Here is a 23815-nt window from a genome sequence, read left to right as displayed (position 1 = left end):
ACTGATAGATTTTGCTGCATTTTAACAAATAAGACAAACTTTATATTATTATTGTTAAAAATGTAATCTAGTGTTCAAAGATTTGGGGCCTTTAAGATTTCTTTATATTTTTTTTAAAGAAGTCTCCTCTGCTCACCAAGGCTGCCCTTATTTGACAAAAAATACAGTAAAATTAGTAATATTATGAAATATTATTACAATTTTAAATAACAGTTTTCGTAATAAAAAAAGTAATATATTCTTGCGATGCAAAGTTGAATATTTAGCAGCCATTACTAATGATCCTTGAGAAATCATTCTAATATGCTGAATTAATGCTCAAGAAAAATTTCTTATTATTATCAAGGTTAAAATCAATTGTACTGCTTAATATGTTTTTGGAAACCATGATGCATTTTCAGGATTCTTTGAATATAACGTTTATTTGAATTAGATGATCATGTTTTGTAACATTATAATTTCTTTGCTGTCACTTTTGATTAAAACTGTAATACACAGCATTTCATAACTTAGAAACTAGCTTTCTGTAATACATGATTCTTGAATTTATGTGTTCATCAGGTAGAATTAATGTATGCAAAAACTGTATATTGTAAAAATAATTACTAAAAAACAGATAAAAAGCGTATATTTAAATTATCACATAATGAGCAGCGCAGTATTAATGTCATGAATGCACTGCTTTTTTAAAAAATGTAACAGAATACAGAAGTGATATCTTAGCATGTGGCTATGAATGGCCACTGAGTTTCAGTTGGCAGGGTGTATTGGTTAGCGGTGAAGCACAAACGCGGCGCACACACACTGAGAGAACACAGCTGTGTGACACACATCTCCACAGCAAAAGGAAGCCATGCAAATGAGCAAACAACTATGAGCAATGTGACAAAATGCCATGTGCTCTCGCTGTCATAGTTGAGAGTTATTCGACAGAATATTAACCGAATTGTTGCTAATAGCTTGATCGTAGCTGACAGTGATTGCAAGCTTAGCTTTTGTAATTAGGTCAATGAAAGGCCTGCAAAAAAACTAGGACATAATTTGAGATTTTCCATTGATTTGGGCATATAAGGAAGTGTAGCATACCAGGCTGAGCTAAACTTGTTTTCAGAGAAAATGTCTTGCGTTAGTTTATTTTCCTTTATTTTTACCCCATTAGCCTTTTTCCCCCATGTGTTAAATTGTAAATATAATATAATTCTGTGAAGTTTATGCTATAATAGGTTTAAGCATAAGTAAAAGTGATTTTTTTTAGTTGCACGGATATACAGTTTTGCCATTATTTTGGATTTTTCTCTTTTTCCCCTGTAATTTGATTTATTTTATAATAATGTATTATTAATGTAATTTGTTAATTCTATTAATTTTATTAAAATGTAATTTTATTTATTAAATGCCATTTTAGTATTTTTTTATTATGTCTATATAGGTTTGATTAATTTTTCATTTATTAGTTTAAGTTTATTCCTTTTTATTTATTTTGGTACTCCAAATTAAATGTAAACAAAAATGAGAAATGTTGCATTGGCAATTAGCTGAAATTATCTTTTTTTGTCATTTTAACTATAATAACTAATTCACATTAAAGGAATACTCCACCCCAAACTGAAAATTGTGTCATGTCGTTTCAAACCCGTAAAAGCTTCGTTCTTCTTCGTAACACAATTTAAGATATTTTGGATAAAAAACGGGTAAGCCTGTGTTAAAATTAAAATTAAATTTATGCATTTAGCAGACACTTTTATCCAAAGCGACTTACACTGCATTCAGGCTATCAATTTTTACCTATCATGTGTTCCCGGGGAATCGAACCCCCAACATTGCGCTTGATAGCGCAATGCTCTACCAATTGAGCTACAGGAACACAGTTACACTGTTAAACTCCAGAAAAGTATGAAAGACATTGTCAGAATAGTCCATCTGCCATCAGTGGTTCAACCGTAACGTTATGAAGTGACAAGATACTTTTTTCTAAAAGGATGTGCTGTTTCTACGTGTATTTAGATTTGATTTGAAAGAAAACTGCACATCCTTGTAGCGTGGCTGATACAAAAGAGCATACGCAGCATATGGTGATATGGAGAGACTCAGAAGAGACTGTTGACAAGGGAATTGTTGAATAAAGTCGTTATTTTTGTATTCTTCGCTCACAAAAAGTATTCTTGTCGCTTCATAACGTTACGGTTTAACCACTGATGGCAGATGGACTATTCTGACGATGTCTTTCATACTTTTCTGGAGCTTGACAGTGGAATTTACTTGGCAGTCTATGGGACAGTCACAAGCCTCCCGGTTTTCATCCAAAATATCTTAAATTGTGTTCCGAAGACGAACAAAGCTTTTACGTGTTTGGAACGAGATGGGGGTAAGTGATTAATGACATAATGTTCATTTTGGGGTGGAGTATCCCTTTAAGTTTAATCTTTCTAATTTCAAGGGTGTGTGTGTGTGTGTGTTTTACTGAATATGATTATCAAAATAATTTTTTTGTAGTCTGAGCCAAAGTCAGATCTCTCTAATCTCATGCTAAGCGTACAGCATCAACCTGGACTCACATGGTTCAGGATATGGGAATGTAGCGGGGCATCTGGGAGCTGGTCTCGTTCCGTGTTACGACTAACCTCCACAGCTCGAGTGCTGTCATTGAGAAAGACAAACGCTGTCTCCTCTTTGTCCTTGGGAAGTTTTGAGGTGAGCCGTAAGGGTAGGGCGGAGAGTGACTCGTCCCCATTCCGGCACTGATTGATACAGTCTCTTGACGGCCGCTGCTCTGAGCCGTAGCACACTCCCTTGATAGACAGCAAAGAGATGTAGAAGTCCTCTCCGTGAGATACAGCTGGGGGGAAAGCTGGCAGAACGTATGTTCTTGAACATTTCCAGTATGTATTTGAAGGCCGCTGGGTCATTGAGGTTGATTAAGCAGTGTTTGCTTAACTACTCAACTATTAAACACTGTTCTGTGCTGCATTCATGAATTAAACCATGAGATTACGTTTCTAAGTTGCTGTTTCATAGAAATGCACTAGCGACCACAGAATACAACATAGCAATGTAATAAATCATTCAGAACATCTTAGCAGAAATGTTCTAGCGACAAAACCACTCAGAATGCCTTAGAAACTACATACTGTTGCGCTGTGCTTTAGATCACTCAAAACACCTTAGCAACCTCATAACAACACCCTAGCAACCACATAATCTAGCACTGTGCTAAAAAACACTCAGAACACCCTGGCAACCGGCTTGCTATCAGAACCTCACAGTGGTGGTATAACTTTTTTATCTCAGCAAAGCTCATCAGGCCCTTCACAACGATGAGATTTGCCGGTACTTCCCGTTTTCAGTGTTGTGAGGTGGATTATGGGAAGAGGCATCTTTTATTGTTTCTACTCAGTGACGTCACTTTCTTATGAGGCCGTCTGCGGCGATTTCCTGTCATTATGTCCATTTGTGCGAGCTGATGGGTGTTGTTTGCGGAGAGAGTCAGCTGTCTGACACCTCCGTGGTCTGCCAAGAGCTCTGGGGATCTGCTCCGGCGTGCTTCGACAAGTTCTTCTGCTGCCTGGCATGTCTTCAGCGTTTCAGATGCACTGAAAGATGGTGATTATGAAGTTGTACAGGCTCCAATCTCAATTGTGTTAACTGACTTTAGCCAAGTAATGCCAAAAGCTGTCTTGAAATACTTTTAGATGGGTTTTTGTTTATTTCTGCCCTTTTGAAGTCTTTATTAGCGCTTTGAGATCCCCTAACCTTAAAGGGATAGTTCACCCCAAACTGAAAAAGTTCATAATTTGCTCACTTTCAAGGTTTTATTTAATTTTATTTTTAAAAAATATTGCCAATATTAGCTTTTTAAAAATGTTGTTTAATTATTGCCATTGGTCTGATATTGGAAGACTGTATTCTATTTTAGTTTGTTTTAATTTAGTTAAATTTAAGTCTCTATGTTTCCAAATTGCATATTTAATTCAGTGCATCACTTCAGAATTCTTTGTAATTCTTTATGAAATTTACAAGCATTTTCTGAGCCATGAAAGAAAGGCCTTGCCAAAATGTTTCCAACGACACCTGGGTAATTTTTATACGCCTTATTTAGGAATAAGAATATCATAAAAATGTTACAAACAAAAAGAATACAATATTCTTCTGAATACAAGTTGCTTTTTTAATAATATGAAACATGCTGGGACTTATATAATGCAATTAATGTCAAGCACGCAAAACATTTGTGCCAAATGAGATATGTGAGGCTGTGTTTATTTGTCTAGTGCATTTCCCACATGCCGGTAGATTCAGTTTCACTTATAGAAATTGTTTGGGCTTGGTGTTGTTTATATGTTATTTATAATTAATTTCACTGTAATTCATGTTGGTTTTATGTTTGTTTTTCATTCCTGTTCTGAATACTTCTAAATTTAAAGGCTGTGCTTTGGCAATTATTTATCTAAAATGCTCTAGAAACCATTAAGCATCATGCTAAAAAGACATTAGCATTGTGGCAGTCGCCAGGCACTTTTTCTTCAGAAAATGATCAAATCATGATGATGGGTGTTATCGATAAAGGACGTGGCATGGTTGTACTGAAATGAACGTAAATTGGGTTTGAATTTACACTAACAGTGAAGTATGTGGTATTGAGGTATTGTGTTAAGCATTTGCGCTAACTGCTAATCTACTACTCTGAGTCATTTTTTAAATACATATTCATTGACTGCACAGTCAGACACAGGATTTGTTTAAAATTGACTTATGTGGGCATGAATGACACATTCCCCTTCAGGTTGCACTTTTACCACAGCTAATTTGCAAAGCACTAGCTGCTAGCTAGCCCTTCTCTGGAAGTTATCCTGGGTCTAATGGCCCCTCAGGAGACTGTCTCAGTCATATCTAGGTGTTATCTCAGTGCTGTTTTATTTCGGTGGCACCATGCCGCTCTTCACAGGACGAGGAGATATCTGTCCTCTCCTGCTGCCCTCGGGAGAAGCAGATTAACAAAGTGACTTAATGTTGCACATTACTCTCTGGAGATCCCTGCTCCTGGTTTCTTGGCACCGGGCCGTCCTCCCTCCTACTCAAGTAACATAGCGGCTCCTTCCAAGCCTGTCTCTCTCCGTCTTTATCTTTCCGTCACATGGGTAAACACACCGGCATCTCTGACCTCTAAGCCATTTTGCCCCGGCATGTCCAGATCCTGTGGGGTTTTTGCAGAGAGCTTATTCACAATTTCAGTACATTTACCTGGCAGTTCCCTCTTTTTTCCAGTGGCTTTGGTTCAATGTTGGCAGCAGGATGTTAGGACCACTGTTTTTTTTTTTTTTTTTTTTTTATTTATTTATTTAAATTTATATATATATATATATATTTAAATCTGTATATAAATATATATATATTGATTTATTTATTTATTGTTTTGTTTTATTTTCAGAAAAAAATATATTTTTATTTTAAAAATATTAATATCTAAAATAAAATGTTATGTTTTATTTATATAATATTTATATAATTATATAATTATATACTTATATAATTATTAATAATATACTTATTTTATATTGTAATTAATCAAATAAAATAATTGTTATTTTTTATTTAATAAAATTATTCTATTTAAAAAAAGCATTCATTTTTATATTCCTAAATGGTTAGTATCTTGTCAATTGCACATTTATAATATTTTGTGTAACTTTTCTTGTGGTTTACAAATCTGGTTATTGACCATAACATAAAAATATTTGGGATACCTAATTGTGCTCAAAAATAGCTACTGAACTGCATAAGTTACTATCATCAAACAAGACAACAATGTACCCCACAGCATGTACAAGATGTCATTGAATAACTTCTGCTTGAATGCCAATCCTGAAATGAAACTGCTACACTTAACCAGACTGATCAGTTAGTTGGAGATGAGTGAACTGGACATCATCGGCCAAGTGGCTAAAGGGAAGTCCGGGTTTAATGGATTACATGTCCTGAACAGCTTAAAGTTATGTAAGGTCTACCGTCCATAACACTGTAAGCTAAGTTGGATAAGGTAGATGTAGTATCTTGAGTACATATAATAGGATCCATAAAAGTCAATAAGAAATAGTGTTTTGTGGGACTTTGAATGCAGATTTTATGCATACCAAAAGACACTCAGCATTTGATCTCCACTGTCTTGAATTTACTGTAAGTTTCCATTTTTATTGGCATACTCTCTTATCCGAGCTGAGCTTGCCAAGGCTTTTATCATTTGGTATGCTTTTCAAATTCAAATGAAAAGCTGTCACAACATTCCTGTAACTTCCTCTTCTGATGTATCATCTGCTTTTTCCATCCCTCCTGCATAAATTCTTCACATCTCTCTGGCTTTTATCAGTCGACTTGAAGCATAATCAAAAGGTCACATGCATTGCCAAGTTGTTGACCATGTCTAAGTGAAGTGAAGCACTTGCCCCCTGAAGATCTGTGCTATTGGTTTTCCGGTTTCTGTACAGGCCGCATGTTTTCCCTGTCTCTCATTTTAAGCGAGCATTTGACCTCTGCTCCCCAAAGCTCTCTGCTTTCTCTTATTTGCATTGTGGGTTGCCCTTGAGTTTTATTTCCTCTTGTGCTGGCTTCTCTGGTCTCCAGCTGGGTACTTGTGCTCTCTGAGGGCCGCTGACGACCACAGCCATCTGTGTGAACTTGTAGGGTTAACGCAAACCCTGAAACACTAATGAAAACCTATTTATAATAGACGTTTGTAAGTCATAATGTTCCTAAAATATGACTATTGACTTAGACTTTTTTGATCTCCTAGGGGAAATTAAGGAAAATAAAGTTTAAAAAATATAATTTGTACATTAAATTTATATTTAAGCATAAAAATAGCAAAAGAAAAAGTATGATAATTGTGTAAAAAAACAAAACTTAGTTCAAGATATATTGTCTGAAACACATTTTTTATTTCTCAAGTACATTTCCGGTTCAAATGTAATAATTGCATTAATATAGATTTTTTTTTTCCACATTTTATTTTTATTTAAATATGGCAGCAATTTTTCCAAAAAAGTCCCATATATATATATATATATATATATATATATATATATATATATATATACACACACACACACACACACATATATACACATTTGATTTATTTAAACTTGCTGCCATGTCCATATTTAAATAATAAAATGTAAAAATAAAAACAATAAAATCAGTATCAGTATAAAATCAGCAAAATTCAATTAAATTCAAAATATATATTTTTTATTTTGTTTTTAAATATTATGAATGTCCTCTTTTAATATATAAATATTTACACTTTAATAATATTTTAAAGTAATTTTTTTTTTTGCTATGTTTTATAAATCAGTTTTTTCCAAAAAGTCCTGAATTTGTATGGTGTTAACCAAGACGCTCCTTGTTTTCTCACATTCAAGCATATGAGCGATATCACACATCCATCTGATAAAATCTGTGTCTCTTTCTCTGTTTTGTCTGTTCAGGAACGAATGCCGGAGTCTTTGAAATAAGAGGAACGAGCAAAGAGGAAAGACTGCGCTGAGGATCGGAGCGAGAGCGAGAGAGGAAGGAAGACAAGTGTACAGTACTTTTGGAATAGGAAGGAATACCAGACCGAAATAATGGGGAGGAAAAAGATTCAGATTGCGCGGATAATGGACGAACGCAACAGACAGGTAAAAGAGATGTTATCTTAACGGAAAAAATGGAGATATGGCGTTCACTTCACAACTATGCAATAAATCTTAAGCACATACTCTCTCTCTCTCTCACACACACACACACACACACACACATACACACACACAAACAGAATGCATCACTTAAGGAAGTGCCAGCAGCTTCTGACGACAGCGTCACAAGACACTCTCAAGCTGGATTCTCACTTTGGCCTGGCTGCTTTCGTTTTTGCATGTGTGTTGCGTGTTTGTGTGAATGTGAAATATAATTGTCCTAAATCACCATAATTGCTGTTTTTAATACTTCTTTAATTGCTGTATTTAATGCATTGCCTTTGCATTAGAGGATATGATGTGGAGAGTCTGAATAATTGAGGTTTGTAACGGAGTAGAGGAAACCAGCGGGTGTGTCATTCACCACAACTAGCGGTTTCCAAACTATTAATCACCCGGGCTATTAGACGAGCAGGATCTGGACACTTAGCTTCTTACCTTCCTGATCAAGCCAGCTTTTCCCTGTCATGCCTGATGTGATTTGTGGCATGGGTTTACATGGTTTATTTAATAAATTAGGTTTCTGCAGCTTTTTTTTATATTTATATGTACCGTTTATAAATCTGGGTATGTGTTGTGCTGGAACACTAGCGCAGGGCCAAAATATTTGAAATCATGATTTGGAGCAGGAACTTTTTGATTTCATGGCTAACGCTGATAGCTGCAGCCGTCAAGTATCCATGAGAATTGAACTCACCGTCTTCAGGTTTCAGCCAGGATGAACTCAGTTAAACTCTTGTTGGAATTTAAACTGGAGTGACGGGAAGGTGAATTTACTGACTTGCAGTTCAAAGAAATTTAACTTGTGATGAATTCTGGGAAATGAAGTTTTTGATCTATGAACTTTTTCAGTACAAAACTTGCCTTTACATATTTGCACGTATGTATTTTCAGTTTTAATTCTACTGACATTCAAATTTGAATTCTGCCTCCTGTTTGGTACCTTAATTCAATACAGTAAAAGCAGTAATATTGTGAAATAATATTACGATTTAAAATAATTGTTTTCTATCGTTATATATTTTTAAATGTAATTTGTTCCTGTGATGCGAAACTGAATTTTCAGCATCATTACTCCAGTCTTCAGCATCACATGATCTTTCAGAAATCATTCTAATATGCTAACTTGACCTCTAGAAACATTTCTTATAATCAGTTTGTAAATTGTGGAATATTTTTGCAGAAACGTGATACATTTTTTAGGATTCTTTGGTGAATAGAAAATTCAAACGGGCATTTTTTCCAAAATAGTAATCTTTTGTAACATTATAAATGTCTTTATTGTCACGAATGATCAGTTTAATGCTTCTTTGCTAAATAAAATTATTCATTCTTAAAAAACAACGTTTGATTGGAAGTGTATAAACAAGCCCAAAACCAAAAAAGATCATCTGAAGGACCTATAATTGTAACATCAAGATCATTAGTCAACTCAAGAATAGCTATAAAAAAGTACCATTAAGAGCCTCCATTCAAGAACCTTTTAAATTAGTGTACAGGTTTTGCACTTGAGAAGAAAGGTTAAGTGTTCAGTCTGTTGCTTTACATGTTGTTCTTTGCTCCAGAACAATGCTATAGTGTTCAAGTGGACAGCAGCTCATGGTGCAGGATAAATGGTTGCCTGTCATCTATGTTTCCTCCCCCCACCTGTCCCCCCCCCCACCCCACTTCAATGACCAACATAGGGCCGGAAGCTGAGGCAAAGCCATTGTGGAGGGAAAGCCATTGGACCCTTCCTGTTATGACAGGAAATGCGCTCAAATGTGCTTCCTGACCCCCAGTGCAGTGGCACGATTAACCCCCTCTCAGCGCCCACCCTTTCCCGTGTTGTGGTGGTGAAGTTCTTCGTGGATGTTCTGTTTGAGATGTCTTAATTCAAGTCAAATAAACTTTCATGCATCTTTATGGGGAAGCAAGGTAGTGTAAAGTTAGCTGCAGCCTCAAAGTGCAGTTTAGCATCAGAAAGCATCTAGGAAAATGTAAAATAAAATTGTCTTTGTGACTCAGACTTCTAAGGTAAATCAAGACAGGCTGAACATGGCAGTAAACGCACGCCGTTCGCTAAAGGCGAACGTTTTTTTGTCTGTATGTGTGTGGGGGCGTCTCAGTGAGCATGTGTAAGACATCTGTCGCTCCCGGTGCATGTGCATGTGTGTGTGAGTGTGAGCATAATCTAAATCATGTGGAGGTGAGAGCATCAGCATGCTGAGCGGTAGGAGTGAGAAGATCACCCTGCTGGAGTTTGTTTGTGACAGAGAGCATGACGTCCGAACTCACGCACAGGGATCAGCGACACACAAACACCACCAACACCATGTAGATTAGATCTTCGCATTCATATGTATTGCACATTGACATGCATGCATGAAGTATACACTGTTGAAAGAGAGAAAATGCTCTTGAATATGTCTTTTATTTCTCTTAGAAATTAGATTAAATGAAGAACATTCTGCTTTGCAAAACTGTTCAAAAAAGAAGGCAGTAATCTCACAAATGTCTCCTGTAAAGTTTATCCAAATTATGTGGCGTCAGGCGTGTGTGACAAAATGTATTCATTTGTTAATCTACTTGTATACTCTCACATGTGTCTATTTGGTATTTTATTTCTCCTGAGGAAATAGCTCTGGCTTAAACTGCAAAGTCATGGGTTCAGTTCCCAGGAATTGAAAACTTGAGATATGAAAGAGCAACCTTTGAGCAATAAACTTTCTACTGTATTTGGGGATTTGTCTTTTCAGTTGTTTCAATTAATTCATTCTTCCTTTATTGAGACCTATCTCAGAACTCCATTAAGTCTCCAAAGCTAAAAGCCAACTCTTAGCAATAACATTTCCTTTCTATCTAATTTTGATGCCAGAATTTAATAATCCAGAGTTAAAATATTTCAGGCAGATGCCCAAGAGAGTTCTTCGGGTTTGTGTGGCTGTTTCTCACTCAATTTCATTGCCATCTCATCACAGATGGAGAGTTTGTTCTGTGAGGGTTTAAATGCTGTCTTTGGGCAATTGTCCTTTCCAAATGGAACGTGTGCTACGCTGCCGGCGTGCCTATGTGATGCTGGGTCATCATTAGCCAAAGCAAACCTATGAACCCTGCCACCCAGGGGCTGTCAATTTGTGAAGCGTGCTGGGCAGAATTTCACCTTGAACTCCCCAGTCTAAATTTAGCATGGCACGCAGAGCTCTGATAGCTCTCTAACCAGAATACCCTGTCAAACTATTTGGTTTTGGACGGATGGGGCCATGTACACTCTAGCTATAAGTTTAATTCTGATGGGGCATGCAATTGCCACTGAAAAGAATTGCAAATGCATTTGAAGAGCAAGTCAATAAAGTTAATATTTTATTTTATCAGTTTACAAGAAAATGTAGCTAAATTGGATCCATGGAGTTTTGGGTAGTAGTTATGTATTTATCTTACGAGCATTTCCTAGGCAGAACTTCCTTTAGCTCAAGCAGAAGAGCATTTTGTTAACAATGGAAAAGGTCATGGGTTTGATTCCCTAAGAATGCATGAACCGATAAACTGTATACCATGCAGTGGAAGTCGCTATGAACAAAAGCATCTGCACAATGTCAAATATTAAAAGTAAATAAGATAGTTAAGAAGCCTGGTGAGGACTTAAAATGCTGGTGATCAAGGTTGACAACAAACAATGCTGTCCAACAAGTAATACATTTTGTTTGTCATTGAATGAGAGGGGTATCAAATCTATCCCAATTTAACCTTCCCTTTGTTCTTTGGTTCATCAGGTTACGTTTACAAAGAGGAAGTTTGGACTAATGAAGAAGGCCTATGAGCTGAGCGTTCTGTGTGACTGTGAGATCGCCCTCATCATCTTCAACAGCACTAATAAACTGTTCCAGTACGCCAGCACCGACATGGACAAAGTTCTGCTTAAATACACTGAGTACAATGAACCCCATGAGAGTCGGACTAATTCGGACATCGTGGAGGTGAGTTCCCTTTGACAATAAGCACAATGTTTTTGACAAATAAATTCAGGGAATTTGAATCAGATGCCTCACCGAGAGATCAGGTAGGGTTCATTTCTGGTGGTGATTTGTTAGAGAACATGCTCCTTGCAAAACACGTTTGGCACATGCCTTTGTGCTCTATAAGAAGGGATCAGGCTAAAGGACAGGGACAAGGACTTTACCGTATCTCGTCAGGACCAAGTTATGCAACTGGTTTAAGAGGACATGGCAGATGCCACTGTCGAAGCCAGGTGGTCTGCACAGAGACTTAAGATCATGTTTGTTCATTAATGACACCTTTTGTGACATGTGAGCTCCTGAAAAAATCACGAGGCAAGCGTGGGTAGCTTTAGATAAGGGTTTCCTCGTCCTCTTATCTAAGACTTCAGCATCTTCTGCTGAAATCACCACCGAAAGACCAAAGAGCAACTGCAAAACTGCTCTCAGCTCTTCCAAACCACCTGTCAAGACTGACTTTGGGAAGACAGAACTTGAAGGTTCCCACCCCACATGCATGAAAGGCCATGGCGCTCCCATTGGGAGCAGTGGGAAAATATTTCCCCTGGAAAAGTCCCTTTTCCAGTAAAAACACCCGATTGATTTGCGTAGAGGCCTTGTGGTGCCACACATACAAACGCTCTCCTCTTACTAAGTAAGTAAGGGATAAAGAAAAGCAGGTTGGATGCTGAAAGGGGCATTTTTAAGCACTCAGTTATGGTGAGGGATCTCTTTATCTTTGTGCGTTCGAGCAGGAGCCGGTTATTGTTTGGCAACTCACTTCACTTGCACATAATAAGCTGCGAATCCAAACTCTATCATTATACTTTGACTGTTCAGTCTAGTGTTACATCGTTCGACATGCCATTTGCAACATTGACACATGCATCACAAGCAAAGCCCTGGGGTCAGATTTAGTTGGGTTTTTTATGAGCCTGAGAGGGAAACAGCATGGCTTGCCTCATGAGAGGAGAAACATTAAGTCTGCACGAGGCAAATCTCACGGACACCCTGCCAAACCAGTAAGGAGCCGGGATAATCCCATTTTCCCGATTAGTGTAATCTGAAAATGCTCCTTTTAATCCTAAAAACTGACAGCGTGCACTGTAACCCCATGTCGTCACCCTGAAATGCACGCTTTCCAGACCCCACACCTTTAGATTTCCTCTCTACTGAGAATTGTCAACGAGACCGTTAGCGCAAAGGAAGGAAAATGTTAATTATTTCCAAAGGTCGCGTTGTTAATGACTACATGGCCAGCTAATGAGATTTAGCAAAGCTCTGTGCGTATGGTAGTTGACCTCTTGTGTTTGGTCTTGTGCTGGAAGGCATTGGAGGTGACAACCTTCCCCTTCTCCAATTTCACCCACACAAACCTCTGAGAAAACATGCCTCCAGCGCTTGGCACATCGATCTGATTTCAAATGTAACGAAGAAAACATTGTCAACCTACTTTTATTAACTGGCTCCATTTCAGGCACATTTGCCTCAAACGTTTTTCTACTCTCCTAATTTAGATAATTTGTCTTCATGTAGTTGCATGCCAATGCATTCTTAAGCACTTCATTTTGCGCTTCACATTCCATTGTGCAGTTTGTTACGTCTTTGGCTAAATTTACGTTTTGAAGTGTTTTGATGGGATTGTTTGCTGCGGCAACGGTTGCCTTGTATATTTGGAGATGCTGGTTGCATACACGCATGATGGCTCTTGATCTTCCATTGAACCTTGATGACGATTTACAGATTAAATCAGATTGAATCAGATTTGCAGGGCTTATACCTCTCTGTTAACACTGTCACATTGCAGTCACAACATCAAGAGGATGCCAGGAACTAAACCTTTTTGCTGTTAAAGACAGTTTTTGATCTGATCTGACTTTGATATTTATGTTTATATAAGTATTTTGCTCTGCATTTGATATATATGTTTATATAAGTATTCACATACATTTCTGTATTTGTTTCCCCAAAAGAAATCAGTGCCACTCTCATCCCTTCAGGAATTTCACCAAAAGAGAGACGTCTTTGTTTTGCATTCCTTCACCCTGCCTTTTTCAGAAACAGGTTAACATGAGTTAACTGCTCCACTTAGTAACAGCGTGTTGTATTTTGCACTTTTGGCCTGAGACTCGTGGTTATTTATACACATTCTTTACCCCTCTGCCTATTTCCGTCCTCTGTCCTGGGCAGAGAGCAGCTGAAGTTCTCATAGCGTTAGAAATAAGGAGCAGACGCCCAACTTGTGTGCCAGACCTCCTCCCCGTTCCAACCCTTTGTGTTTTTTGTGGTCCTTCCCATTTAAATGCCTGAAAACCGGTAGTTTTCTAAAAATAGAAAGCAGCACAGCTAAAAATAGTACCGGCCCGGCAGTCGTGCCAAGGAAAATGCAGAAGAATAGGCGTGGAGTGCTGGAGAGAGAGAGAGAGAGAGAGAGAGAGGACAGCCAGGCTTGTCCCACACTCCCCACTCCATTTTCCGAGAAAAACTGACCACAGACGGTGGCGTACTTCAATAAAGCTTAAATCAAACTTGTTAAGATGCCTTTTTCACACTTTTAAGAGAGGGAAGGAAGAGTTATTTTGATTACGTGACTTCTCGTGGCATGCTGAATGTTTCTCGTGACTGTTTCTGTCGGCTCATATCTGCCATCTGTTCAGCTATGTAAACTTGAAAACATGGTGTGAAATTCGGGCGTGCAGTGACCTCAGCCCACATTTGGGTCATTGTTCTGATCCGCTCGTGCTTAGAGTTTGAAACGCAGTATTTACTGCCCTGTTTTCTTCAACCTCGATTGAACGACATCAGAGGGCGGTTTTACATTCCACGATTAATCTGAACCTTGTTGCGTGAGTCAGGTTTTCCAAGACCCAAAAGCAAGCCAGCACAGCACAAAATGCCTCGCTTTTACCAAGACTCTATTCTTTCTGAGAGTGCTAATTGTTAGCTGGTAACAATAACGCTTTTGAAGCCCATTTCCAGATAGGCTACCCTTGATAAGAGGTTCCAGAGACAAAAGCTGTTAATTGACGGCGAGGGGGGAAAATGCTTTATTTCTCACTGCTGTTGCAGCTGATCGTAGAGCGTAAGGTCGGCCGTTATTGTGGCAAGCAACGTGTTAAATACAGTTCAGTCTGGTGACTGTGAATGATTGGGGCCCACAGGAGCCCTTTATTGGGCTACAGTGAGAGGCTTTGTGTTAAAAAGGACTTGATCAGTATTAATTTAACATGAATAAGCTCTATAGATGCTGCAATGGAAAAACAAGACTTCTGAGAGGTCACATGACAACAAATGTAAAGAGATGGCATGCTTGTGTGTGATAATGTGCGATTATTTACAGGAAGGTCCGAGAGGGTATTCATTCAAATTCATAAATGTGGACCTGCTTGACCCTGGGAATGATTCTTGTGAGGAATTCTTGCCTCACGTCAGCTGCAAAGAAGTCGGGAGATGTCGTTTTCCGAGAACTGACAGTCAAACCACCCAAGAACACCAGGGAGCACAGAACGTTCACTTTTTTTTGAGCCCAACTTGGTTTCGGGACACTCTTCCGCTTCCTCGCGGTCGGACTGGATATGCACTGTGCCGGTTACTATCGTAATTACACTCTCAAGTGCGTTTAATACCAAACACGCGGCGCTCAACTGGTGGGAGTAAAAGAGAGGGCCTTTGATTCGTTATTATAGGGTACTGGGAGCATCAAAGGAGGTAAATTACCCAGAGGTCCCCAGTGTGGCATTTTCCAAACATTGCCCAGCTGCTGTGGTCAGAGCAGCTGGTGGAAAGAGCCCTGGAGGAGGGCCAGACAGTGCCACGCAGTGACCATGCGACCTGCCGCAGGAACGGGGGCGTCCCCGCCGGCTCACCCGAATGGCTCTAATAGGATTCCGCCTCTTTGACGGCTTTCGTTTTTCCACCCCAATCCATCTGCTTTTGATAAACTGAGCTTGATATACCAGTGTTTAGGCAGCACAAATCGAGTCTTATTTGGGCTTTTGCTGTGAACAGATTATGTGCCTTTTCCTTTGCTTCAACATGCGTTTCTGTTACGATAGCTGCTGCACTTGTCTGTGCACATGGTTTCGTGCTGCTAGTTTTTGTGACTCACTGCATAAATCAACAAGTTTCCACACAGGCAAACATGACACACGCACACATGCATGTCTGAAGAGGTGGAAGAAGTTCTAAGTCTAATATCTCTACTGACACTTGAGACAATAAGGCGACATTTCCTTCAACCGAGCTGCCTTTTTGTGGTCACATGCTTTCAGTTTGATTGCTTTTTTGGGTGGCTTGGATGTGGTCTGTGTTTGCTGCTGAATGGCAAAATGCATTGCCACCTTGGCGTATATGTGCATGTTCCTTAAAGGAAAGACATGAGATATCTTTAATGTTTCGATTTGTTAGAAAGCGGTGGAGCTAGAGACTTTTTACATGTTTCCTGCATCTCATATTGTTTAGCTCTATGCTCTATGTTTTAACATTTCTATGTTCCTCAAGAAAACATCTGATATTTAAATACATAAGATCTATGAAAGAACACCTTTTATGCAATACACTCTACAATCTCAGTTGTTTATAATATGATTTTATTTCTATTTAGGCATTTAGGAGAAACGTCTTATTATTAAATGAGATCTAAATGAGTCTCTTAAGCAATGAAAAAGCAACCTATGAGTAATATATTCTTACTGCATGTTAACAATTAACTAATTTCTTTCCATTTTTTTTTCATAAGGCATTTGAGGAGAAACATCATAGACAGACGTGATACTTAAAGGAAACACACTGTAATATAAAACTCCATTAAGTCTCTAGAGCAATGAAAGAGCAACCTATGAGCAATATAGTTTTACTTATTGTACAGTATGTCAATAATTCTCTGTAAGTTGAAGTTGACCAATTAAACAAAACTGAGAATTATGAGTTATGAAGGAGCGAACTCTGAGCAATACGTTCCAAATATATGTAAATTGTCAATTGATTTTTATATGTCCTATATATCCTTTTATTTATCCATTTTATGAGAAACACCTGAGGGAGCATTGATCCTTAAATAAAAATAAGAACTCCATTGAGTCTCTTGAGCTAAGAAAAAGAACAATAAGCAATATAAACATGCTGTAGATTGTTTTGAGGAGAATACCTCGGCAACCAAAAGTTGAGATTTAAAGGAAATCTGAATGAGAACTCTGTGAAGTCTCCCGAGCGATGATTGAGCAACCTATGAGTAATATAATCTTGCTCTGGGATGGTGTGTGTGCCGTTTGAATGCAGTTTCTCAGACTTTGTCCTTGTTTAAAGTGTCTCCTGACACAGGGGACTGTAATGAGCCTGGTTTGAGGTGAGGCCGAGACCACCCATGTGGACCTCAGAGGAGGGTACAAGGTGACGTGACGCCCTCAGTCGTTCACTCAGTCAGTCAGCTGCTGGCCAGCAAACGGCATCAGTCAGCTGTCTCCACACGTTACCACCTGCTACTGCACATACAACATCATTTCTCCGTTGAAGGTTACTGGCTAGCACGCAATATAGGATGCCATGTCTACATGTGGACAGACTGGGGCTGTCTTTGTCATGTGGGAGAGCGATGCAGCGCTGGTTTAATTAGGAGCAAGTCTCCGTAGAGTTGACAAGACTAGGAGCAGAAGGAGGCGCTGATGGCTGTCTCTCTTCTCCTCTCTCCTCTCCACCCTCACGACAGCTCACTTCAACTTTAGTCATAGCTGAATGCATTTTTTTTAAGTTGTTGCAAAGTAATGCCAGAAACTTTTTATTGGTAGCCAATGTATTGTAAAAAGTGCTCAGAGGTTGCTCTCTCACAGCGTAGGAGAGTTTACAGAAGCTTTATTTAAGGCCAGAAACATTTGCATTCGCGTATTCCCATTTTTGGTCTAATAATCAATCAGCTCTCATATGGTTTTCTTGTCAAGTCCTTTGGAGAACATTGAAATTAGACATTTATACGACAGCTGGCAATGGAACGCAATGAAATGCAACTGGAATCTCACTTAAAAAAACATACTAAATTTTTGTTTACATACTCGTGTAGACTGTCTTGGATCTAAGAATTAACTTTGTCTGGGATGTTTGTCCTAAACAAAGTTAAAATATGCATATATAATGAATCAAGAGTTGGCATTCAGTACGAAATTGAGCTATAAAATGAATCTCGATAGCATATGCCAGAAAATGTGGTCTTGGGTGAAATTGGGAGTTCATAATGAGATCTTGGATTTATTTTTAAAAATATGAGCATATTTTGAGACATTGTGTGGAGATCTCTTTGAGAAGACGAATGAAGTCCTTTTCCAAGGTGAAAAATCGGACAAAAAAAATTTCATTCATAATTTATTTACCCTGTCATTTCAAACCTGTTTTTGGAGAGTACACAAGAATGTATTGAATCTAATCAGTGTCTACATTCGGGGGGAAATCACGCACATGAACGTAATCTGCGTAATAAGCATTGTTTATGCTTAAGGGAAAGCATGCATATGAATTGTATTACTTTCTAAAATGGCAGAAGATGTAACTCGGGGGAGAAGAATGGTTGAGTAAATTATGTTATTTTTGAAGTTGAGCCACTGATGTCACATGGACTGTTTTACCAATGTACTTACTACATTTATGGACTTGAGAATATTACAGTTACGTTGCTGTCTATAGAGGATCGGATAGCCCTCAGATTTCATAAAAAAACATCTTAATTTGTGTTCTGAAGATCTTCCGGGTTTGGAACGACATGAGGGCGAGTAACTAATGACATAATTTTCATTATGGGGTGAACTAACCTTTTAATCTAACTGCCATCTTAAAGTTGAGTCACGCTCTGGTCGTTGTCCTGTCTTTGGTGTGTGTTGAACTGAATAGGAATGCTCGGCTGAGCACGACCCTCCCCTGTTGGTCTAGAGCGGTCCGTGCCGGTCTGAATGTTTAGTCTGCTGATGTCAGGTTTTGGGATCCAGCCGTGTTGCTAAAAGCACCGAGCCGGGTCGGACTGTGAGCTTGTGGTGTGATTGGGGGGATTGCTGGTGTAGGGTTGCTGGGACGCTGCTGGGTGGCACTGGGGAAAAAAATTGCCTTCTACGGACATCCCTGGGGTTCGAGGCTGTGATTGGCTGTGGCCCCAGCTCCGCCCTTTCCCCTTGAGCCGAGCAGATTTGTTGGACAGGTGCAAGGGCCCTGACAGGTGGAGATGTCTTGAATGAGTGGAATTGCTGTGGTCCAGCGAAGTGGCTGCTTGCCGACGAGTGAAACGCTGAGATCAGGCAGAAAGAAAAACCCAGCTGCATTGCTGTATTTGACTTTAGATCAGCTTTTACCTTGAATTTAACTCACAAAAACATGGACAATACACAAAAAAGTGTATTATTCTGACATGGCCATTAAAAACCTAAGATCAAACTTTTAGCTTTTAGTATGAATAACAGTAATAATGTTGTTTTGCATATAGTAGCTCCGCTAATGAGAGCAGAGTGAATGATGTACATTTTTATTCCGTTTTAAGTCAACGTTTGCTCAAACTGGACTCATGCTTCAGATGAAAGGATCAGGCTCTTCTGAGGAGTCAAAGGCTCACTTTTCTCAAGCAGGAAGAGCTTTATTTGTTTTCAAATATAGCCCTCGTGTGGTCAAAAGAGGAAATTGCTCCAGTCCTAAAGGGATATTTGTACAGCATTTATTTAACAGCATCTGTGGCTTGTCGTCAGTTACTATGGAAAAGAATTTTGTTTTTAATGCTTTATTTTTTATGCTTAATTCTTTTTTTTTTCTTTTTTTATTAATTTATTTTTATTGCATTTTGTATTATTGTATTTCATTTAAACCCAGATAATGCCTTATCCTTTTTCATCTGTGAACAAGTTTCTGTCTCGATCTGTCTTGGGTATATTCAATGTTTTTCAATGTTTTTGTGTATTTGTTTCAGACTCTGAGGAAGAAGGGTCTAAACGGCTGTGACAGTCCTGATATCGATGCTGAAGATTCAGGCCACAGTCCAGAATCTGGGGACAAATATTGTAAAATCAATGAGGACATTGACCTGATGATCAGCAGGCAGAGACTGTGTGTAAGTGTCACAAACCAAGCTGGAATCTCAAAATAGTCAATTATTAGCAGATTCATTGACCTGGCTGATAATACACCACATTCAAGATTTTTTTATTTTCCATTTACATACAATATTTATATATTTTTCAATAATTTAATGTTTATTGTTTTCCATGCATTTTGATTTATAGGCCATCCCCCAGTCTAATTATGACATGCCCATCTCAATCCCTGTGAGCAACCCCAACAGCCTGATCTACAGCCACCCGGGAGCGTCTCTGGGCAACCCCAACATGCTGCCGCTGGCCCACCCCTCCCTCCAGAGGAACAGCATGTCCCCTGGAGTGACCCACCGGCCCCCGAGTGCAGGAAACACAGGTACTGACCCGCACCGGTATCTCCACTTTGCCAGGGACTCCTGGTATGGTTTCAAATAATGTTCATTTCCACGCTTTATTGACATCATTAGAGAGGACCACCAACAGCTCAACAGAGGCTATGAAAACACGCCTTGCATGTATTCAAACACCGCATCCAAATCATTACATGCGCCCAAATATTTCTTTCAGCCATATTCATCTGTGCCGGGCCGGGCCTGTAATATAAACACTGTGTGCTCGGCAGAACTCCTGAGGCTGTCCCAGAGACGAAAAAAAGTGTCTGTCTCGATGGGAGTTTTGGCTGCTTGTAAAGGAACTCCTGGTTTTCAGCGGGCAAATAAAAATTGAAAGGTCTATGTTTGTGGTCTCGGCTTCATTGAGAGGAAGTTTGGTCAGCTCAGGATTTATCCAAACACATTATCCGTACTCTGAGCACATGTATATGGGTGTTTCTTTTTTTTTTCAAACATTTGTGTAGTTGTCTACCTAAAAAAAAAAAACATGGAAGTATAAATAGTATGATTACAATTAAATATATGAAAGAAATTTTTTTTTTTTTTTTCAAAAAACATTTGGAAATTACATTTTCTTCAGGGATTAAAATAAAATAAAATAAAATAAAACTGTATTCTCTTGTGATGCATGTATACACCTTTGGATCTTGTAGACAAGTGTGACAGTGTGAAAAGTCTTAGCAGTGTCCACAGGGGCCAAAAGAAACCTCCAGATATGTGTGTTTAGAATGTATATAGAAAGAGAAAGTGGAAGCAATGGGAAGAAAAATGAACAAAGTGGTAGAAAAAGACAGTCTGTGGTGACATATGTGTGGGAAGCGTAATCCGTCTGTGGGCTTGTTATTATTGTCTAAAAGATCTATTTTGTGCTCTGGTCAGAGTCCTTCTGACCGCAGTGTCTGTCCTGTCATTATCCCTGGCCCTCCTGGAACAATTTGCTTCATATTACAGGAGCAAAACTAAATATGAGTCTTGGCAAGGGCCGCGACGTCTGAAACCGCGCAGACTTCTCAAAGGTTTTTCTTGGACGGTGGCATCTTCTCCATAGGGCCGAACAGGGTTTGTGGGTTCGGATAGACTTACAGATGGGTTTTTTTCACACTGGCTCTCGTACATATATTTCGAGCGGCCCGTCTGGCCGCAGGAAGGAGGCGTCAGTCAGGCGTGGCGTATGTGTTTAGAGTGTCAGTCTTGTTTAATGTCTTCTCTGTCCTATCCTCAGGTGGCCTTATGGGTCCAGACCTCAGCAGCGGAGTGGGCACCAGCGCTGGTAAGAGTCATGTGTATTTACCATACGTGTGTGTTTGCTGTCCTAACAGACAGACGGAGCCACTCGGTTTGATTCAAAGCTTCCTTTTGCTTGGCTAGTTCCTCCCTGGATATTTACCCAGTGCGGTGCTTTAGGATGTCGCAGGGAGGGTATATTTAAAGAAGCGTTTCATAAAAGACTTCCTACAGTGAATTCTAATTTGATGAAGCGGTCAACACCTTCGAAACATACAGTACAGACCAAAAGTTTGAACACACCTTCTCATTCAAAGAGTTTTCTTTATTTTCATGACTATGAAAATTGTAGAGTCACACTGAAGGCATCAAGGGCTATTTGACCAAGAAGGAGAGTGATGGGGTGCTGCGCCAGATGACCTGGCCTCCACAGTCACCGGACCTGAACCCAATCCAGATGGTTTAGGGGTGAGCTGGACCGCAGACAGAAGGCAAAAGGGCCAACAAGTGCTAAGCATCTCTCGGGGAACTCCTTCAAGACTGTTGGAAGACCATTTCAGGTGACTACCTCTTGAAGCTCATCAAGAGAATGCCAAGAGTGTGCAAAGCAGTAATCAAAGCAAAAGGTGGCTACTTTGAAGAACCTAGAATATGACATATTTTCAGTTGTTTCACACTTTTTTGTTATGTATATAATTCCACGTGTTAATTCATAGTTTTGATGCCTTCAGTGTGAATCTACAATTTTCATAGTCATGAAAATAAAGAAAACTCTTTGAATTAGAAGGTGTGTCCAAACTTTTGGTCTGTACTGTATAACGCAACGTATTCATAGAACGCCGAGATTCGAGGCTCTGATTGCACCAAAAAAAGGTCCAAATATCTCAAAGGTGTACCGTTTGTTAGTGAACATATTTCATTGATGAAAAGGATTAAAAGCCGCTAACATTTGAGCCAACGCATGCATGAAAGAGGTTTAGTGAAGCTCACAGAAAATGGACTTTGCACATTGTACTACTCACTGGCTTTCAACACCAGCACTGGTTTGGTGCAGAAGACCCAAACGGACCATAATGAAAAGCAAATGTTGAAAACTAGAAGTCTAAATCGACTTAGCAACTTTTTTTTGCCCCATATGCAAGTCTCTGGATATATCGAAACATCTAAAAGTGATTCTTTGTTAGCTGTTGTTAACATCTGAGAAAATGTTCAAGTGAAAGTGCTGTTGAACGTTTGCCAACATTCTTCCAAAACGTTTTTTTTCCCCCAATCGTTACTCGTAAGTCAGTTCTGTGGTGTTACTGTGACAGATGGCAACAATTTAGTGACAGCGTCTTGAAAAAGACCACAGAGCTAATATTGCAGCAGACTTCTAAGGAAGCATGTGGTAACGTAAAATATGAAAAGATAAAATATCTTGAAAACAACCACAGATCCAATAACATGTGACATTATTTTTCCTGCGTTTTAGACAGATTTATCAAAAACTGTGACAGCTGTCAGATGCACCAAGTCATTTTAAGGTTCAAGGGACATTTTTTATGACCTCTTCAAACAAATAACAGTTCAAAAGATCTTTCGGAATATTTTTAAAGATGTGCTTCATAACACCACAGAAGTGGAAACTTCTAAAATTACATTTTAATATATATATATAATTATTGTTAAAGTTTTTAGCTTTATTATTATACAGAAACTTTTTTATCTATTCTTCTTTGTATTATTATTATTACTCAAAAATGATAATAATGCAGATAAGTAGTAGTAGTAGTTTTAATAATAATAATAAGTCATTATTATTATTATTATTATTTTTTTTTTACGTTTATTTGAAATTTTTTGCATTATAAATATATTTACTGTCACTTTTTATGCTTCCTTACTAATTAAAATGAATGGGAGCACTTTAGTAATAGGGATCAGTTCTCTTATCTAGTTGCTTATTAGCACGCATATTAATAACATATTGGTTGTTTAGTAGCATTTATAAAGCACAGATTCTGCATGACCCTATTCTACATCCCTAATCCTACACAATACATAAACTTAATAACCACCTTACTAATTATTAATAAGCAGCAAATAAGGAGTTTGAGGCAAAAGTTGTAGTAAATGGTTTGTTAATAGTGAGAATTGGATCATAAAATAAAGATTATTTTAATTAACAAATTAATTTCTTTAAAAATATACATTGTATATATTATGCATATTTATTTACCAAATTAGTAGGAAATGCAAAAAAAAGTGTTTGTAATCTGTTACTTCCACCAAACATATTGTGTGAAGATTACATTTATGTCAGTAAATTGTCAATTATGCAAATGTAGGGACATGATTTGATGACACCTAAAGCTTTATGTTTATTTGTTTTTATTTTCTCTACTTCATAATTTATAAAAAAGAAATCAAATACATTTCCATAAATCTCCATTAAGTTTTGATGT

At 38.4% G+C, this 23815-nt stretch overlaps 1 protein-coding gene across 3 annotated transcripts in view; it reads left to right on the top strand.

Annotated features, from left to right (window-relative positions):
• Nucleotides 1-23815, top strand: part of LOC132126909 (myocyte-specific enhancer factor 2C-like) — a 38201-nt gene that overhangs the window by 10703 nt on the left and 3683 nt on the right. For all 3 annotated transcript variants that reach the window (XM_059538510.1, XM_059538512.1, XM_059538511.1), the window contains 5 exons: nucleotides 7479-7670; nucleotides 11480-11683; nucleotides 19632-19772; nucleotides 19945-20131; nucleotides 21370-21417. In XM_059538510.1, the coding sequence (XP_059394493.1) occupies nucleotides 7617-7670; nucleotides 11480-11683; nucleotides 19632-19772; nucleotides 19945-20131; nucleotides 21370-21417 (634 nt within the window). In that variant the 5' untranslated portion in view covers nucleotides 7479-7616. The remainder of the gene's footprint in view (nucleotides 1-7478; nucleotides 7671-11479; nucleotides 11684-19631; nucleotides 19773-19944; nucleotides 20132-21369; nucleotides 21418-23815) is intronic.

This window comes from Carassius carassius, chromosome 45 (assembly GCF_963082965.1).
Source record: "Carassius carassius chromosome 45, fCarCar2.1, whole genome shotgun sequence".
NCBI lineage: Eukaryota > Metazoa > Chordata > Actinopteri > Cypriniformes > Cyprinidae > Carassius > Carassius carassius.
The sequence above is the reverse complement of the archived record's forward strand: the minus strand, read 5'-3'. Positions and strand labels throughout refer to the sequence as shown.